The sequence below is a fragment of the Rattus norvegicus genome, chromosome 18, assembly GCF_021556685.1.
Source record: "Rattus norvegicus strain SHRSP/BbbUtx chromosome 18, alternate assembly SHRSP_T2T, whole genome shotgun sequence".
Taxonomy (NCBI): Eukaryota; Metazoa; Chordata; class Mammalia; order Rodentia; family Muridae; genus Rattus; species Rattus norvegicus.
In genome coordinates, this window is record NC_141551.1 from 13,774,938 (window position 1) to 13,794,220 (window position 19,283).

At 41.2% G+C, this 19,283-nt stretch overlaps 1 protein-coding gene across 1 annotated transcript in view; it reads left to right on the top strand.

Annotated features, from left to right (window-relative positions):
- The first annotated feature begins 2,067 nt into the window (after positions 1 to 2,067).
- The window catches only part of LOC147999684 (putative Polycomb group protein ASXL3), a 47,761-nt gene continuing 30,545 nt past the window's right edge, over positions 2,068 to 19,283 (top strand). The window contains exon 1 of the mRNA XM_087593607.1: positions 2,068 to 2,199. Coding sequence (XP_087449733.1) covers positions 2,146 to 2,199 — 54 coding nt within the window. The 5' untranslated portion in view covers positions 2,068 to 2,145. The remainder of the gene's footprint in view (positions 2,200 to 19,283) is intronic.

Sequence of the window (19,283 nt, forward strand, 5' to 3'; positions counted from 1 at the left end):
CTCTTAATATTAAACCAACATAATACACAATGTGGGTCGTCTTATAATGGGCTCTCAAACTTCTTATGAAGTAGAATGTTACAGAAAAAATAACAAATTTCATGCTATGATCTGCTTGCTTTAAAGTTATTTCTGTACAGAAGAAAAATCATTACAATGAAAAACACCTTGGTGTATCAATTACTGTACTCATAAAGGTAATTCTTGGGAATAAAAACAGACGTGAACAAGCCTTGAATTTAATATATTTGAGATGTAAGATAAAACTGTGGTACACCTGGTTAGAATCATGCAAATCCCAAGTGTAAAGTTTTTCCCAGGGGATAATATCAGTGTGTTCTTTAAATCTGATTTTTAAACAAAAGAAGAGAGAATAAATAAGTCTTTGGTATTTCCTTAAGCTGATGTGTAGCATTTTGTTATTCAAATAAATTGATAAAACAAATATTTTAAAAGAACTAACAGTCTCTGCTTAATTGTTGGTTATCAACCACTTTTATGACCTCAGACACTTAACAGGGCTCTCAGAAGATCTCGCTGGCCAGTCTCATTCTCAAGGAAATGTGTTCTTTCCAACTTGAGTGTTCGCTCTTCAGACAAGAATTACTTGTAATCACAATAGTGCAGAATAGCACAAAGTAAAATTAGAACCAAAACCGTGTGTTCCTTAAACCCAGTTTACAAAGAGCTTGCAGCTATCCTGGTGTTCTTGATTTCCTTGTGTTATAAGGTAGAGAGAAAAGTGTGTTTAAGTGCTTTGCTGAGGACCAGATGAGATGATGACCAGGAAGAAACCCACACCGTTCTATTTACATATCATTACATTTAGGAAATAACTTTAGATAAATAATTCCGGTAGGAGTGACCTTTTCGTCTTTACATACTCAAGACAAATACACACACTATTAATGAGGGTTTCAGGCATCTTCTCTTTCTCTGATTAACAACTTTATCAACCTAAATGCTCATCGGTGGCATAAGAATATGTGAAAGGTTACCATAAACTTTGAAGTCCTGGCACTTTTTTTTTTTTTTTGGTAGTTCGCTAATAGTAATATCCCTCCAACTCTCCATACATCCGGAACCTGGAAATCAAATGTAATTTTGAAAATACCCAAACGCTAACGGTCCGACTGTTGACACAGGCACAGTTTTAGAAGCTAGTAATGATGGCCACAGGGTATTTAGAACATAATTAGTGTATACTACGGGCGTAGGGAGAAATGTATCTTCGAAAGCTCTTTTGGTCTCACATTGTTTCAAACCGCTTAGGTGGCTCCACTTAGTATCAAGTTGCTCATTCAATATTAGTTCTGTGCCAGAGGAGGCTGATTCCGTTCTGAATCCACCCCTTCAAGAAGAGGCAGGGTTAGGGGAGTGCAGAACTGGGGGTGGTAACCGGAGGGAGACGGAATGTGTGTGTGTGTGCGCGCGTGTGTGCGTGTGTGTGTGTGTGTGTTGTGTGTGTGTGTGTGTGTGTGTGTGTGTGTGTGTTGGGCGCGCACGCGCGCGTGCTCAGGTCCGAGCGCCCAGTTGCGGAGCGCAGAGCCCCCCAACTTCCCAAAGCTACCACGGCTGCGGCTGCCGGCGTTTGTTGGCCCAGATGGGACGGGGTAGACTGGAGTGGGTAGGCTTCCCCCAAGCCTGCCGCGCCAACTGCTCCAGGGCAGACTGGGGAGGAAAAGGGTCTAGCCGGGGCTTCAGGGCGTGGCCGGAGGAGGGGGCGCGCGGCGAGTGTGCGCGGGGTGCGCGCGCGAGGCCCGTGTGAGCGCGAGTGTGAGCGCGACGCCATTCCCCGTGACGTCAGAGTGTATTGTTGTTCGCGGGGCCGAGCGGAGCATCCCCCAAGCTGTCACCGCGGCCGCCGCGCAGCGCGAGCCCCGCACGAGCCAGCCCGGCCCGCGCCGCCCCCGCCCCCGGCCCCGCCCCCGCCTCGTCCCGCCACCCCCGCCCGGCCCCGCGCGCCGCCGCCGCGCGCCCCCACCCCCACCCGCCGCGCTCCGTCCCTCCCGCCGCCACCCGCGCCTCCCCCCGCCGCGCGAGTGCGGGTCACCGGGTCACTGGGTCATTGTCTCGGCGCCCGCACCCCGAGCACCCGCGGAATCCCCCCCACGTCATCCTCAGCACCATCAATGAGATGCAAACATGAAAGACAAGAGGAAGAAGAAGGACCGCACCTGGGCCGAGGCTGCCCGCCTGGTACGTCCCGCCCCGCCCCGCGCCCCGCGCCGCCTCGGCCCTCGCCCGGAGCCGCCGCCCGCTCCCCCGCTCCCCGGCTCCGGCTCTTTGTTATTCCGCGGGAGTGGGCTCGCCGGGGTCCCGGTGTGCGTGCGCGCGCCGAGGGGCGCAGGATTAGCTCGGGGACCCCGCGCCCTGCGCACCCGGGACCGCCCGGGACACTTCTTCTCGGGACTTGGCGCTGGGAGTCCCACGGCGCCTCCCGCGAACCGGTGAATCTCTCAGCGTTTGGCGCGGGGCACTTCCCTCTCTGCCGCTCCCGAGACCTTTGTGTGGCAATTACCACTCCCTCCCCGGCCCTCCACCCCCTGGAATTTCATCAATAACTCCGGGAACAGTCCGGGTGTCTGTGTGTGTGTCCCGCGTTTGTGAGTTCAGATCTTTCACACGTGCATGCACCGTGTGTGTCCGACTCGGACTTAGAAGGCGTGTGCATGTGGGCTAGGGAGCTGTGTCTGTGTGCCGTGTCGTGTGCATTCCGTGAGAGGACACTGTGAGAGCATGTTTTGTGTGGACCCGGTTCGCGCTGTTTGTAGGTACTGTGCTCTACCATGGTGTCTGTGCCTTACGTTTTCTGCACGTGTGCAATTCCTGAGTGTGTGTGTGTGTGTGTGTGTGTGTGTGTGTGTGTGTGTTTGGTGAAGTTGGTTCAGTGACATCTGTCCTGGGAGATTAGAAGTCTGCAGCTACATTCACCACTGGCTTGCTGGGCAGCTTTACTGGCCTGGTATTCTTTTTTTTTTAACGTTTCAGAGCTTAGGTTTTAATTATGGTAAGAATGTCTTTATAGAAATGCTGGTTGGCAGAGGGGCGTCGGCGTCCTGGTTTAGGGTGATGTGTGTGTGTGTGTGTGCGTGTGTATGTGTGTGTGTGTATGTATATATAATATACAAGTGTAATATATATATTATATATATATATAGTGTGTGTGTGTGTTTATGTGTGTTTATGTGTGTGAGTGCGTGGGGATTCTTTTCGTATTTTCCCTATTTCCCCATCGGTTAAAGGACAGCTGTAAACGTGTGTGTATGTTGTGTGTGTGTGTGTTTGTGTGTGAGTGTGTGTGTGTGTGTGTGTGTGTTTGTTTAAAGGGGTATTTTGTACAGCGAGTCTCACGGGAACGAAAGGCATTGCATTCGAAGCTCAGCCTTATAGAGCTTTGACTGCATAAATTAAATATTTATTCACCAACTTGCTATCTGTTATAAATTGGCCTAAAGAAAGCAGTTTGCATGCCTTGGGCTGGGGGCTTGGGGTGTGGAGACCCAAAGCTGGTTATTGGATTGACTTTGTTAAAGATTGTTTAGCATAACTGTAGTCATTTTAAAAAGCTTTTGAGTAACTCTTAAGCTCAAGGAGAACATTTGTCAAAAGTAATTATCTGAGTTTCCTTGAAGGGCCTTGCTGGTATGTCTATGGATTCTAGCAAAGGGTTTTAGATAATTGGCCCTATTGCCCTGCCAAGAAGTGACAAAAGTCCTTTTTAATTGCAATCTGGTCATTGAGAGCGGGAGTGGCCAGACTCTTTTATATCTTCATCTCTTAATTTGGCCTTGGTGTATGTTATCATTTCTGTCCTTATCTGTGATTGTGTTAATCACGAAGTCATTCTCTGTAGATGAATGGGCAGGTGATAGCCATGCTTTAATGAACTGCCTGCCCGAGAAAACTTAGTCATGGGGGGATATGTGAGGAGAAGTAAGCAGTGAGTGTTAAGTAGATGCCAGTTTGACTTATCACTGGGATTTTTTGCCTAGCTTACAAGTACATTACTTATTGTTTGCTTGGCCATTAATTCAGAATTGTGTGTGGGTGTGCAAGGCTTCTGAAAACGCATTATTCGGGTTCCTTGGAGTAGCAATCAAGGGCTATTATAGAGTTTCAGTGTATACGTTTTAAACAACCGCACAATGAGTTGATTTATAAATATTTAAAAATAACGATTCATGAATTAGCCATGCCTGCAGAGAATTATTTAATAGATATCATTATTCTGATGGAATTCAGAACCAGACATTTGTATTCCAGCAGTCTCTGCAAGAATTCTCAGAAGAACTGTGCTTCACTTGACTGAACGGTACAGAAATATTGCTTCGTCTTGCAATAGATTTCATAGTCTTAGGATTTCTTTATTTTTGAAAGTTGGTGGCGGCGGCAGCTGCTGCTGCTGCTTCTGCTTCTTCTTCTTCTTCTTCTTCTTCTTCTTCTTCTTCTTCTTCTTCTTCTTCTTCTTCTTGCAAAGTTTATTAACGGGCAAAGGCACATTAGAAGTCATCAGCACAAAAGATTTAATGATAGACCAGATGTCTCTATTTTAACCAGACATATTGAACTAGTAGTTATGGTAATTTTTCAATTTGGTTCAAGTTATTTTTCCCCTGGTAGTTGTACAAATGTTTCTGTGCTCAAAATGTGACAGTTGAAATAAAATACTGGATAAAACAGCAAGTAATTGTACTGGAAATACCATTTTTAGAAATTTGTGATTTGTAAAAGTGAATTATGTTAATTTGTAACTTACTTAAGTGAGTAAAGGAGACGACGAGGATCCATTTGGTCATCTCTTCTGTCTGTGATTGCATGAGTGCATGTGGACTTAATCTGTCTTCCACACTTGCATGATAAAGTATCTTTAATACTTAATAGTATTACTTTACACTCAAGGGAAAAACAGGTTTTAATTATTTGAGAGATAGACACAGTAATTCAATATTTTACTACTCTCCCACTGATTTTGCCGTTGTTTGGAACTTTGATCCCTTTCTCCGTCAAATGTTAGACCAGCTCTCTGATTCGAATGCTTTGATTAAGAATGAGACGAAGAACAAGCCACTGGGTTTGTAGTTCTTCACAGTGAGTGAACTGAAGATGAAACACTCCAATTAACTTTAAGAGAAATCTTCCAGTCTGTGCCTTGTGTGCATATAATCTACTGGAGAGTATGTGTCCTTTATAAGAGAAGACACGAGGGGAGAGAATATGCAATATAAGGTATTTTAAATGTGCCCCAAAGCCTTGTGTTTTAAATGTGGCTTTGCTTCCATTAGAAACAAAAAACATGTGCAAGATGAAGAATTCTTTCTGCAGAGAGAAAGAATTTCTAGTTGACACCAGAATTTTTGGGCTGCTTTCTTTGTGAGAAAAGTGTGCGGTGGTGCTCCGGAATCTGTAACTCTTGTGAGAGCTCCAGGGATTCTGTCTTCAAGATACACTGACCAGCTGTAGGCTTTCCTCCGGGTGTGTCTTGCCTGTGTGTGGTGGGCTTGCTTACCTTTGGCGGGGAGGAATGGGGTCATAATTTGCCGCCTTCTAATTTCAGGAATGCAGTAGTTATAAACAGGCTGCCATCTTAAGACAGTAAAGCCATCCCCCCCCCTTCTCCCCCTTGTTTCCCTTTCTCTGCCTGCCCCCATCAGTTGCAGAATTTCAGCCTTCAGCCTCCTCCCCTCCCCTCCCCCAAGGCCTGCTGCAGTTGTAGTTGTTACTTTGCGCATTGCCATTTAATATGGAGTCCGCTTCCAAGCCAGATGCCTTTTCATCTGTTTAATGTGCTCTTCTGAGGTTGTAGACGCTCAGAGGATCCCACAATCAATTGGAAGTGCTTCCCGTCTTAATATTTGCAGACCACACTAAGAATAAAAATCAAAACCATAACCCATGTCGAGCTGGGGCTTCGACTTTAATTCTCTCCGCTTTTATCTCAACTCTTCACTCTGTTACTATAAATACAGTTTCTACCATTGTGAAAAGATCTTCCTGCTATTTTGTAAAAAAAAAAAAAAATGGGGATTTGACAGGACTTTGTTTTACTGCTCTGAGGGGTTTCTTTGTTACTGGCTTAACACAGAACATACTGTTATTTATATATTTGTTCTAGCATAATTCTTTCTTTTTGACATGCAAAAATGGAGGTACTTTGAGGATTGCTTTTTGATAGTTTCTCCTACTTTGTTCTGAGGAGAATGCTGCTTTTAAGATAATGATTCAATTTTCTCATTTGTCTCAAGCTTCCTCCTATCTGTTTGATTCCTTACAATCTTTGTGTAGCCTTGGTGGCACCTGAAAATAGGTCTGAACTTTACAGCAGCTCGGTGGTTAGCAGCATGGCTGAACAATTTACTTATAGTTTAGATGCTTTCATTCAGATATTGGTCAATTTGCACCCCCCTCCCCCCACTTTTTGTAGTTCAAGGTGACCTTTGGTGATATAATTTCTTTAAACTACCAGTTTACCTCATTGTTGGAAGATAAGGAGCACACCTCCTCATAGTAGGAATGAGGTTTTTACTATATTGAAGTTTGATAAGGGATATAGTATTTAAAATTGCAGGGAGGGTGTTAGTATGTAAGGAAACTTTACATGTGAAGATTCTTTTGGACAACACATGGCATTCTATATAACTTGTTAATGTTCTCCTAAAATAAAACAGTTAAAACAGAAAACGGCACGTAACTGTTAAATTTTCGGTCTTTTGTCTTGGTGATATGGGAATAAACACAATGTCTCTGAGATATGATACCGAGTTGTAACTGCTCTTGGGATTTCTCAGTGTGCCCTTGGTGGCTAGATTCTTGGTGTCCTCAGGCCTCCTTCACAGAGAAGATGGCTCTGACTTATGATTTGGGGGTCATCCCCGCGGTGCATACTACACACTGTATTCATATGAAAAAGATCATCATGCGCTCACCAGCTCCGGATCCCGGCTCATCTATTTCTGCAAATGGAATTTTGTTTTCAGCCACTGCAGTGTATCTTGGTTTGATTCAGCTGTTTCTCTGAGATCTGCTTAGTACTACCCATGTTTGTCTGTCTCTCATCATCTCTTCTTTCAAATATGTAACTTAAACTTCACATCGGGATTTGAAGGCTAGAAAAGACTACGTGCTTATTTAGAAAGAAACCAGCTTCAGCTTGCTAAGAGCCAACTGCACTTAAGATTAGGAGTACTGGGAAACTGAGGCCTAGTGTTTAGGTACTTATGTTTCTCCCCCTCTTGAACACGAAAGTGGGCTTTAAGAACTGATTGCGTTTTAGATTTGTCTCTCTTTTGACAAATACTTTGGCAGCAGATGGTTTATTGACTGTCAGAAATGATTCGTCTTCTTCTCTGTGCACTTCTGGAGAGCTGGACCTGAGAGTCTTTGCTTCTCACAATCACCAAGTTACACACAACATGCAATAAGAAGAAACGTTGTAAAGCCTTTCCAAAATGCATTAAACATACAAAATATACCCGGCCAGGTGTATGCTACAGGTTTCTGTTCAGAACTTCAAATGGTGAGAGGGATTTTAAATATGTATTCAAGGAGGAGAAAGTTCAGTGGCCAAGTCAGAGACAGTAGAAGCTGATTGGACAAATATGTGGGTTGCACATGAAGGACCAGGCAGATCCAGCTTGACAGGTTCACAGAAGAAAGAAGTGGCAGTCTTGAGGAACTTGATAGATTAGTTGAAACTGGGCTTGGCCATGTATAAGACAAGCTATTCCTTATAATGTATGACTATTATTTTTTATGATTACTGCAATTAAAGAGGGAGCACTAGCAACCAGGTGTTTCTGCATGGTCTAATTGGTCCTAATGGGTTTGAAGAACAAGATTAAATGACACAACTTTATTCTATCATGTTTCCTTTACCAAGTGATAGAAAGTAGAATCACATGAACAATTAGACTTCCAGCTTGCTCCTAAAGCGTGCTTTCAAGACCAGTAAGGTAGCTAGGGTTATGTCAGCCACTGTCCAACGACAGTTTAGTGTCACCTGTGGATCCTTAAGGGACATGGATGGGCAGCCACATTTCAGAGGTGTTTCCTTCTAGCCTACATCTCTCTGGTTTTGTCGTTTGACCACATGGCCATTTTAACGGAACGGGAAATAACTTATTTGCTGCTGACAGGCATGGTAAGCGTTTGAGCAGGCCAGGATGCTCCTTCCTTGTTTTTAAGGGCTCCTCCTTTTCAGTCCTTCCTCCATCTCCTGTCCTTCTTCCCCTCTCACTCTCTTACCTCCCTTCTGAGTCTTCTCATACTCCATCAGAATCGGCATGAAGTTGCTGCTACTGAGGGACTGACATTTTTCTGCTTTCCCTCTAAGCAGCGAGTCCAGCTTTTGACACCTCCCTGAGCTTGTGTCTGCAGAACCACTTTGAGCTATTTGCCTGCACCAAGTGCCTGGATTGCTCTTCTTTTGTCCCTGCACAGTTGGTAGCAGCTGAAGTCTAGCTGGGACAGAAACTTTCTCTGAAGAGTCCTTAGGGAACAAATAGAAACATTATATGATTAGACACATTGTTTTCATTATTAAACAAATCTACACAGAAGGGTGGCCATTAACAGCTTTATCTCCTGAACCTAGACACCTTCCTCCTCTCTTCCATCAGTATTTCCACTTGAAGTAGTAACAATTAACTGTTGCTGGATTTAATGTCTGCAGCTGACAACACCAAATTGGGACTAGGCTCTTCTTTGGGTTGATTGACATATACCCCTCTGACACATTCTTATGTCATTCTAAGGCCCTGGGATCTGAGCCAAAGGGCCTGTCAGAACATTGTCTTTAATAGCTGAAATATATAACTTAAATGGCATCTGAGACCTCAGCTTCAGCAGGATTTTTGAATAATTCTCCAAGGAATAGCAGCAATTTATACTTTGTGGACAAGATTAACAATTGTAAGAATTTGTCTAAGCATATGTAGATATGTGTTTAATTTATGGTATAATTATTTATCATAGATTTATTTTCCATATCAAAAAGGTATTAGTGTAGGACAAAAATAAAGTTAAATCTACTTTGAAAATAATTCTGCAGTTGGTATTCTTGGGGGGGGGGCTGTTTTATCCTTCCTCATCAACTGTTATGTAACAGTTTATTTCCAAATAAATCAGAAAGCTAATGAATTCCAGTTTTCTGTGACTTAGAGGAGAGTTGGGGTAGACTTCGGTCACTGGGTTTCAAGAGAGGTAGTGTGTCTAAGATTCCAGCCATAAAATGCAGAACCTTTGTTAGCTTCAGGGAATTATAGATTGAGGTCTCATCTTATTTATCAGATTTGTCATTATGGGCTCTTAATGAAGTAAAGAGATATCTTAAATTTCCAGTTCTAAATAAATGCAATGCATGTGTTCTTTGTTCCTAGATCAAAACTCTTTGGCCAGAATCATAGAAGCAAATTATTCTCTGGGGTGTCAGGAGTCTACGAGCTTCTGTATTCCCTTCCTCCTTATCCTGAAGAGAAACTTATCTTTAAAAACTATAATAAAAGCTCTACTCTTTAAGGAAAAAAAACCCAAACAAAAACCATGTGGTAATATCTTCAAGCTTGTGTAAGCAGAGAATGTGATAATGTGTTTCCTATGTACTTTCCATTTCATTTCTTTCTCTCTCTTTAACTAATTCCAGATTTTCAATTAATTTGCTTAATCAAATATTGTTGCTGCTGTCCTGGTTCTTTTCCCAACATTCTTCTTAGTTTCTCCTGCTGGACCCGTCCATTCATTCTATGCATTACTCCTTTAATCATGACATGATTGGCTAAACATGGATAGTTCTCTTTGCCCCTACTTTATCCCCATTGTTCAGCATCTCCAAGCTTTCTCTCTCAGTGGCCTCATTGGCAGATATTTTCTGGTCGAAATGTCAACCCTCATCTTTCCCCTGAATTTTAGATTTATAGGAACAATTCCTACTGTTTGTCCCTAGGTACTGTGAACACTTCAAATGAAATTTGTCAGATACAATGAAACATTTGTTGAATACTTCCTGCAAGAGTGTCAAGCACACAAGGAGAATGTGACAACATGCCTGTCTTAAAGGGACTTATATTTGTGTATCTAAGCCTGAAACCCTCACTACCGTTTAGGTTTACCTAGTTCTGACATTCCAAATAGTTTTCGTCTCTAATCTCTTTTCCAAATTTCACTGAAGCTGCATAGGAGTCTTTCTGGAACAGATCTGCTGTTATCCAGTTCTCTGCCTAAAGACTTTAGTGATTAGTTTCAAGTGGAAGCCTCTCCAGCCCTAAAGAGCCCCTTTCAGTATAGCTGGGCCATTTTAAAAGTGATGAATTCTTGTTTTTCTTGACAATATGTAGAAATCAGCATACTATGCCTGTTATTTAACATATAAACCCTCTTGTAGTTTAATGATTTTTTTTTTGCATTCTCGGCTTATATTCTTTTTAACCATAGAAATTAGTTTTTGACATTGGTTATGTTTAGTAGCTTAATTTTAATTTCTGTGATCAACATGATCTCTGTGCTACATTTTCTTTTTTCTGAGCCCTTTAACATGTATTTTTATTTTTCTCTTAAAAAATTAATCTAAAGCCTTCTGGGTCTAAGCACACAGCCTTTCCCTATAATTGGTCCTCACTTAAAATGTTTTTTTTAAACATTGTGATTTTGCTGGTTTAAAATTATTCATTGATTTTGTGTTTATATGTAAGTGTGAGTTTGTATGTGTCGCAAAACATGTGTGTACATGCGTATGTAGACTGAAGATCAATGAATGGTATCTCTGTCTATTGCTTTCTACTTTACATTTTAATTAATTTAAAAAATTTGAGATTATAATTTAATTATGTCATTTCTCATTTCCCCTTTCTTCCATAAAACCCTACCATATAGCCTCTTGCTTTCTTTCAAAATACATGGCTTTTTTTTCATTAATTGTTAACACACACACACAAACACACACACACACACATCTTTGTATGTAAATACAACCTGCTACATTTTTTTAAGAAACAATCTATCACTGAACCTGCTCCTTTTCAGTTTCACTAGATACACTTAAGTAGTGGGAATTTAGCTCATGCCTTCATGCTTGTGAGGCAGACACTTAACTAAGTTGTGTCATTTTGAGACACAGACTCATATGACATTATAGCAATTAGAAAAAATGGCTAAAAGGAAGCCTTCTCTTTGGGCCACTTGTACCTGTTTCTAAAATCCTCCCTTTCATTATAAAGTGAATTTGAATATAGCCACAATTCGATATAAAGATGGTGAGATAGGTGCCTTGAAACATTATATTCCAAATATATGAACTGCAATTAAAAAAGAAAGACATTGCTCCATAAAGCTCACATTGTCTCTCAATGAAAAATAGTAGTAGAACTTAGCAGATCTCATGTTTTATGCTCCTGTGAGTGATAGCTTAGCTAGTTATGAAAGCTAACAGTGGTTATTAATCTTTGAGATAGAGATATTCCTTGTGTTCCTGTAAAAGTGAATGTGATACTAGATATATCATGAACCTGTTATGATTTATTAGGTAATATTCATTTTGTATCTGATAGCTGTTCCACATGTTTTTTTCATCCTTAAAGTTTTGTGGGTTTTTTTTAGTTTAAATTTATTTATTTATTGTTTACTTCCCAAACAATGCCCCCTCTCCCAGTACACCCCCCACAAAGTCCCTTCCCCATGCCCCCTCCTCTTCTCCCAAACACTCCAGTTTTTTAATGTTTTTAATGATCACTGGGAAAAGTTCTAAATTTCAAACACAACAATTTTCAAAAGTTTTGTGGTTTTAATGTTCATTTTTCAGTGTTATTCTGTAGATTTATTTTTATTCTGTTTGTCACTTAGAATGTATTTAACGGTCACCAACTTCCTATGAATCATGATTTCATATAGAACTTACTAGATTGTACTCTTAGCAGAGTGTAAGTTCTTTTAAGTCTGGTACATTTGCTCTTAACATTTAGTAAGTTTAGCACTTGTAGACTATGAGTGAAAGATTATACAGGAACAATAGAAAAAATAGATTGTACAGGATGCACTGATTAATGTGTTGACTTTATCAATCATGATTATAGATTGCAAATCAACTTTGACAGTCTAGGTAGAGAAATGGGCATGGTTGATATAGCTCTGTCTCTCTCTCTCTCTGTCTACATCTGCCTCAACAGCTACAGCTACAGATCTATTTATAGTCCAGTTAGTACAGTAAGTATGTGTGCTTAGGGCTGACTACTTGGGATTAGATCACTTGTTACAGGGATCATCACTTGAGAAGACTGGTTTCTTCCTGTGTCAGCAGTCGTCTATCATCTTTATTTTGAGGTAAGGTATTGTGAGATTTCCCCCATCCATGCTGTCATGTCAACTAGTGTTAGCTTATTCTGGTCTTGTTTAGGCTATCATATCATGGAGATTTATGAGTATAGGTTCCTCGTCCTGTACAGAAGGCAAAATTTCATAACAGATATCCTAGACCTTCACTTCTTACGATCTTTCTGCCCTTTCTTGCAAGGTGTTGCCCTAAGCCTTAGGTGTAGGGGTTGTACTGTAAATTAACTAGTTGCTGTTGTGAAGCCGAATTCCTGCATTTTGACCAAGTGTGGATTTCGATAATAGTACCCATCTCTTGCAAAAAGTAACTTCTTAGATGCAAAGTAAGAAACAGTGCCACTTACCTTTGGGAATAAGGGTAAGTATTTGGAATGCAGTTACAAGTTACACTGGTTTATGAAACACGACAGTAGTAGGTTCTCCTCTAAGACCCATGACTTCATCAGCCACAGACAGTTTAGTAGGTTTACAGTACCAGGCATGAATTCCTGTCTACTTAGAGGGCCTTAACTCCAATTAGCCAGCTTTGGTTACCTCCAAGATATATGTGCTACTATTGTGCCATTGGGAATATCTTGCTAGATTAGTCATTTTGGCTCATAGCCTTTACAGCTGGGTAGGGATATGGTTTGCTTTTCCCCTCTTGGCAGCTTACCTAGCTTTACATACCATGAGGCTAGTTCTCAAGAAAGAAGTTCCGAGGTCAGTTCAAGATTGATTCTTCGAGTCCTGTGTTTGAAGCAAGAGGTGGTTTCCATTATAAAAGTTCACTGTGGCACTTGCAAATATCCTTATTGTCATGTATTTCCCTTCTGTCCCTTCCGTTTGTATTCTCCTGCCTCCACAGTTAAAAGCTCTACCCTATATTCTCATTTCCTCCTTTATATCACTCATTTTAACCCTCCAAATTATTTTTAAAGGTTTTTATCCTTATTGTGTGTGTCCTATACTTTGCACACAAATGCCTGGGTATATGTTTTCTTTTATTTATTTCTTTTTTTTATTTTCACACTCCAGATTTTATTCCCCTCCCCATCCACCCTCCAACTGTTCCACATCCCATACCTCCTCCCCACGCCACACCACCCCATCTCCATAAGGATGTCCTCACACCACCTGCCCCACCAGACCTCTAAATTTCTGGGGCCTCCAGTCTCTTGAGGGTTAGGTGCATCTTCTCTGGCTGAACCCAGACCCAGGAGTCCTCTGCTGTATAAGTGTTGGAGGCCTCATCTCAGTTGGTGTATGCTGCTTGGTTGGTGATCCAGTGTCTGAGAAATCTCAGGGGACCCAGGTTATTTGAGGCTGCTAGTCTTCCTACAGGGTTGCCCTCCTCCTCAACTTCCTCCAGCTTTTTCCTAATTCAACCAGAGGGGTCAGCAACTTCTGTTCATTGTTTGGATGAACATATCTGCATCTGACTCTTTCAGCTGCTTGTTGGGTCCTTTGGACGGCAGTCATGATAGGTCTCTTTTTGTGAGCACCCCATAACCTCAGCAATAGTGTCAGGTCTTGGGGCCTCTCCTTGAGCTGGGTTCCATTTTGAGCCTGTCACTGGACCTTCTTTTCCTCAGGTTCTTCTCCATTTCCATTCTTTCCTTTCTCACAGACAGGAAGAATTATGGGTCAGAGTTTTGACTAATGGATAGCAACCCCATCCCTCACTTGATTCCTTGTCTTTCTGTTAGAGGTAGGCTCAACAAGTTCCCTCTTCCCACTGTAGTGCATTTCATCTAGGGTCCCCTCTTTGAGTCCTGAGAGTCTCCTACTTCCCAGGTCTTTGGTACATTCTGGAGGGTCCTGAGGTTGCCTGTTTCCATTCTTTCTGATGGCCCTCAGGGCTTCAGTCCTTTTCCCCCACCCAATTCCAGATCATGTTCCCCTCTCCCCCAACCCCATCTCTTTCCCTCCCTTATCCCTCCCTCCCAACTTCTCTCCCTCTCTCCCTCCTTCCCTCCCTCCCTCCCTCCCTCCCTCCCAACCTCCCTCCATCTCTCTCTCCACACTTGGTTGCTTTCTTCTGCCTGGGTATATTTTTGTGTATCACATGCATACAGGTGCTCATAGAGGCCAAAGAATGATGTTGGACCTCCTGGAAATGTAATTACAGGTAGTCATAACCCATGGAATTTCTCTACTTTTAATCTATTTTTATCTTAACCACTGATTTAAAAGGAAAATCCATTCATGGTATCTCCCTTGGGTTCATCTTAATCTCTGATTGAAATAGACTATATTATTTTATGGAGGTGATTAAGAAAGTTAGTAAACATTATAAGAAGATAACCATGAATTGTGAACACCAGGGATAGACAGCATCAGGAAATTGTTGAAATCCTCAGATTTACAAGGCCAAGAAGAGGGGAGTGGTGGTGATTGACATTGAGGTGAAGTGATATTGCTAGGACAAGGCTGTGTGATGAAAACTGAGACCTTGGGTTGTAGAGCATAGCCTAGAGCATGCAAGGAGGAGTCACACAGGGAGACATTCTGACTTATTGATTTTGCAAAACTGTCTAGAAGTTAGAGGGCAAGGGGACTCCACAGCAAAGACGTCAGCCTACTCCTGAGTAGAACTAGATGGAGAAAGGTAGACAGCGACTCTAGAAGTTGCTAATGGGGACTGCTCACATTTTAAGGCCTTTAAGTCTATTTCCTTGTACATTTCTGGTGTCATTGTTCCATTCTCTGGACACTAGCATTCCAATTCACGAGTGTGTAAGCGCCATCAGATCTCAGAATCAGGCGTGTTCGCCACAGTTCATCCTGACTTTGGTCACTTGTTTTGAAATTCTCTCTCCCCACAGTCATCGTCGTCGTTGTCATCGTCGTCGTCGTCGTCCTCCTCCTCCTCTTCCTCCTCCTCCTCCTCCTCTTCCTCCTCCTCCTCCTCCTCCTCTTTTGGCAAAAATTTCTCCTTCTTCCTAGGAGAAATTCTTTAATATTCCCAATGCATTTTGTAATTTTATGATAGAGCATCATTCTTTTCTTTCTACTTTCTCGTTTATATATTTTTCCAAGTGATGTGCTATTGGCCAAGCTGGTTTTGATCACATTTGAATTCAGTGACTAATCCAAAGAAGGTACTTCTAAGGAGCTGATAGTGTGAGCTCTTTAAGTTTCCGACAGAGCTGCTGGCTCCATAAAATATGTCTTCTCCTTGTGTTTCTACGTGCCATGGCTGAGTTACTAGTGTGGAGAATGAGCAGATTGGATCTCCCAAGAACCAGTTAGATAATGTGTGGATTTAAACTGTGTCTACACTCAGCCCACTAAGAGTGGTTCTTATTTCAGAATTAGTATAACTTGATGGTTCAACACTTTTCATTCAACCATTAACAGGATTGGTATGATGTGAATGAACTAAGATACAGAGCATGACTGTTGATTAATTGGCTTTAAAAGAAAAGAAAAGATAAGAACTTTTAGGTCTCAAATGAGATTCTTTTGTGCGAATGCAAATTTGAGCAATTCAATTGAAATTCTGAAACCAAAACTAAAATTCTGTGCATGTTATTTTAGTAAGATACAGTTAAATTTTCCAGATAGCCCATGACTTTTAGAAGAAAATAATTGTGTAGATTATCAGATACAACACATATTAGGACTATTTTCAAAGTAAAAATGTTTTGTATGTGTAAATAAAATATCAACAACTGCAGTTTTGCACTCTTCCTTGAGAATCTGTCATTCAGATTGGAAGCAATTTCTTACTTTCTCAATTATTGCAAAGCATTACTGTCAGTGTACTACAGTGCTGTTGGGTGTAGAGCACTCTCTAATGGACCATGTACTGGAAACGTGTCCCCTAATCTGTGGTACTACCAGGGAATGATAATGTTTCTAAGAAGTAGGGTCTACTGGGAGTCTTTAGTTCATGAAGAGACATGCCCTCAAACAGGACAATGGGGCTCTGGTCTCTGTACCCATTCCCTTTCTTGCTGTCAGTTTAATAGAATCCTCTGCCATGCAGGTTCCATGGTCATGGGTCCAAATGTCACAGGGACCAACCAGTGGTGGATTGAATCCTTTAAAAAGTGTAAGCCAAAGTAACTTTTTAATAAGTTAATAACTTCCAGAACTTTTTACAGTGATGAAAACTGAACTGACTCATGAACCACTAACCAACAGTGATGTTTCATGAAAGCAGTTAATGTTGGGTGTTTGAAATCGTGAACTGAAGTATACAGCTTACATGTGTTATAATGCTGAATTCTGTGAACAGGAGACATTTGGCATATCACTTGTAATGCGAAAGAGAAAAAAAGAGCCAAAGGGTGAAAAAAGAAACTGAAGAATTAATTGGTCTGTCACGTTTTTCTGAGTTGCAACTGAGGTAAGTTTAACTCAAGCTGGTTCAATATAATCGAGAAATCACATCAGTTGTAAGTGGATAGAAGTTAGAGGATGTCATCAATGTATTTGCCCATTTCCTACTGTCTTGGCGAGGACATGAATGTTCTAGGCTCTCTGAATCTACATCCTTCAAGCCGACATTGCATTCTTTCCCTTTCTTCTCCTTTTTCTTTTCTCCTGTCAATTTAAAACGTCAATCCCGGGGAAGACTTCATGTTCTCTTTACTTGGATGAGAGGCTATTGGCCAAGATTAAGGTAGCATGATTGCTTGACTGAGAGGAGAGATCACATGCACCAGAGAGAAATATGTTTCTAGTATTGAAGAAAAGCAAATGACAAACATGCTTGGGAAATGTCATATGGGTGCCCTTTCCTTTGTTACATGGATGATGGCTGATCTCACTCTACTGTAAATAGGACAGGAACAAATTTCGTGTAAAGTCTACACAACATCACCTAGGGTTTCTGGTATTGTTTTTGTGTTCTTGATCTGGAACTAAACGGTGGTGGAGTTGAGGTAGCATCTCTTGCAAAGACACTAAACCTCCCTCTGGTGAGTTCCTACTAAAACCCACTTTCCTAATGAAAAGCCAGAATTTACCATGAATGGTTTCTGTTCTATTTTTTCCCACAGATGAATTGCTTTAGAGTTACCGACAAGTGCTCTCTGTATAGATTTATAACATAATCTAAAATAGCTTTGATCTGGTCTATTTAGGTCTTAACTCACTGAAGTATGCATTACAGAAGCTTCCAGGTACTTTTTGAATACAGTAAATGTTTTTATTCATTGTTGAACATGCTGCCCTTTATGCCTGAATTGGCCATGGGCATAGAGGATGCTAAAAGAACCACAGAGAATAGGCCCCTTTTTCTCCCTGGAATGAATCGTGCTCCTCCCTTTGAGTGGTGTGATAAGGTCTGATGAATCAACTAAGGGCTCTTTACTTCACGTGGGAGTCTGTGGATCCTCCACAGACCCTGCACCTATACAGTGTGTAGTTAGCATGTACTGCTGTTCATTCAACAACACGTCTGACAGCCTAGTGAGTCAGACACAGTGATTGAGAACATTTCTGGCTTTTCTTCACCTTCTTAGAAACTTCCCTCTATTTGTGGAAATTTCCCATCTTCACTTTTTCAGAGAGAGAGAGGTTGGAAGTGTTCAGGGTTGGTTGATTCTCCGAACATTGGGCAGAAGTGCTTAGTGTGTTTAATCATGAAAACACCTTGATTCTAGATATACCAGGATTTTCAGATGGAAACAAGAGTCACTTAAACAGCACCATAATATGGATGAAAATATTCTAAAACCTTATCTCTATAGCCCAGTGTCCTGAAATGATTGCTGGCCTTGACACTTTTTTGCTCACACCATCTTTACCAGCCAAGTAAAGGAACTGAACAGGGACGACATGCTTGTGGTCCTAGGAAAAAGACAAATATTTGTGGGTAAGATGGCATACTGCACTGCTTTTAATCTTTTATGAGGATACTTTTTAGTTTTCAGAATGCACAGCTCATTGAGTTTATCTTCTTAGTGTGAAATGAGTTGTTGAAAATTGCATACATTGTCCTTCTTTGTTATAAACCTTGGTGGATAATGAAGGCCTTCCTCCAGTCTAATCACTCAGTTAGTTTCATGCACTTCTGTATTAGTGCTAGATATAAATGATAAACAGTTATAGCACAGTGAGTGACTGATCTTATAAGGGTTATCATACAGAAAACAGGAATGATGCGGGAACTAGCAAAAGAGCATCGATAAAACTCACCATCTCATCATCTTTACCCACACGTGTTTGTGAACACACAGTTATGTAGACCAAAACTATCTCTATGAAAAAGATTATCTTCTACTAAGTCATTAAGGAAGTCTTTATCTTTAATGCATGAGCAATGAAACCTTTTTAAGGGTCACCAAATCAGTGTGCCGTTCTTTTATTTTGCCTCCTTGACAACAGATGGTAGGGTTACACTTCTTTGCTGTCTTGATGTTTGGTATGATGGTAAAGGTGGTTTATTACCCCTTACTTGATCATTTTAGACTACATTTGATTTGTCCACTTCTGCCCTAGCTAGGTTAACTGCAAGAGCCAGGGGCAATCTGGACTAGGTTAGAGGAGATATATGTGCAAACTAATATTTCTTCAGATCCCCAGACAGTTGGGGGTTGGTCTTCACTGTCACATATCCTGGTCTACTACAATGACAGGTACAGACTTTGTAGCACACCAGTTCTTATTATAGGCCAACTTTTACCTCTGTTTAAGATACAGCAAATATTTAATTATGCATTTAAGAAGAAGATTAGATACATAAAACTTCATCCCCCTGTTTTTCTTTCTGCATCATATTAAAGCGATTTTCAGTGTTTCTGTCCAGTGTTTGCACTGGGCTGTTTTAAGCCAGAAAATAATAGGGAACTGTTTATTCCTAGGAAAATGCTTCTGTGTTCCTTCTTAGATAGATCTGTTTATATTTTTGCCTTATAAAATAATTGCTTTCCTTCCCATCTGTCTTCTGAAGAGGAACAGTTTTGATCCAGCAAGAATAGAGCAATTATTGTTAACCAGAATTGAATTCCAAGATATTTGAGATAGAAAGG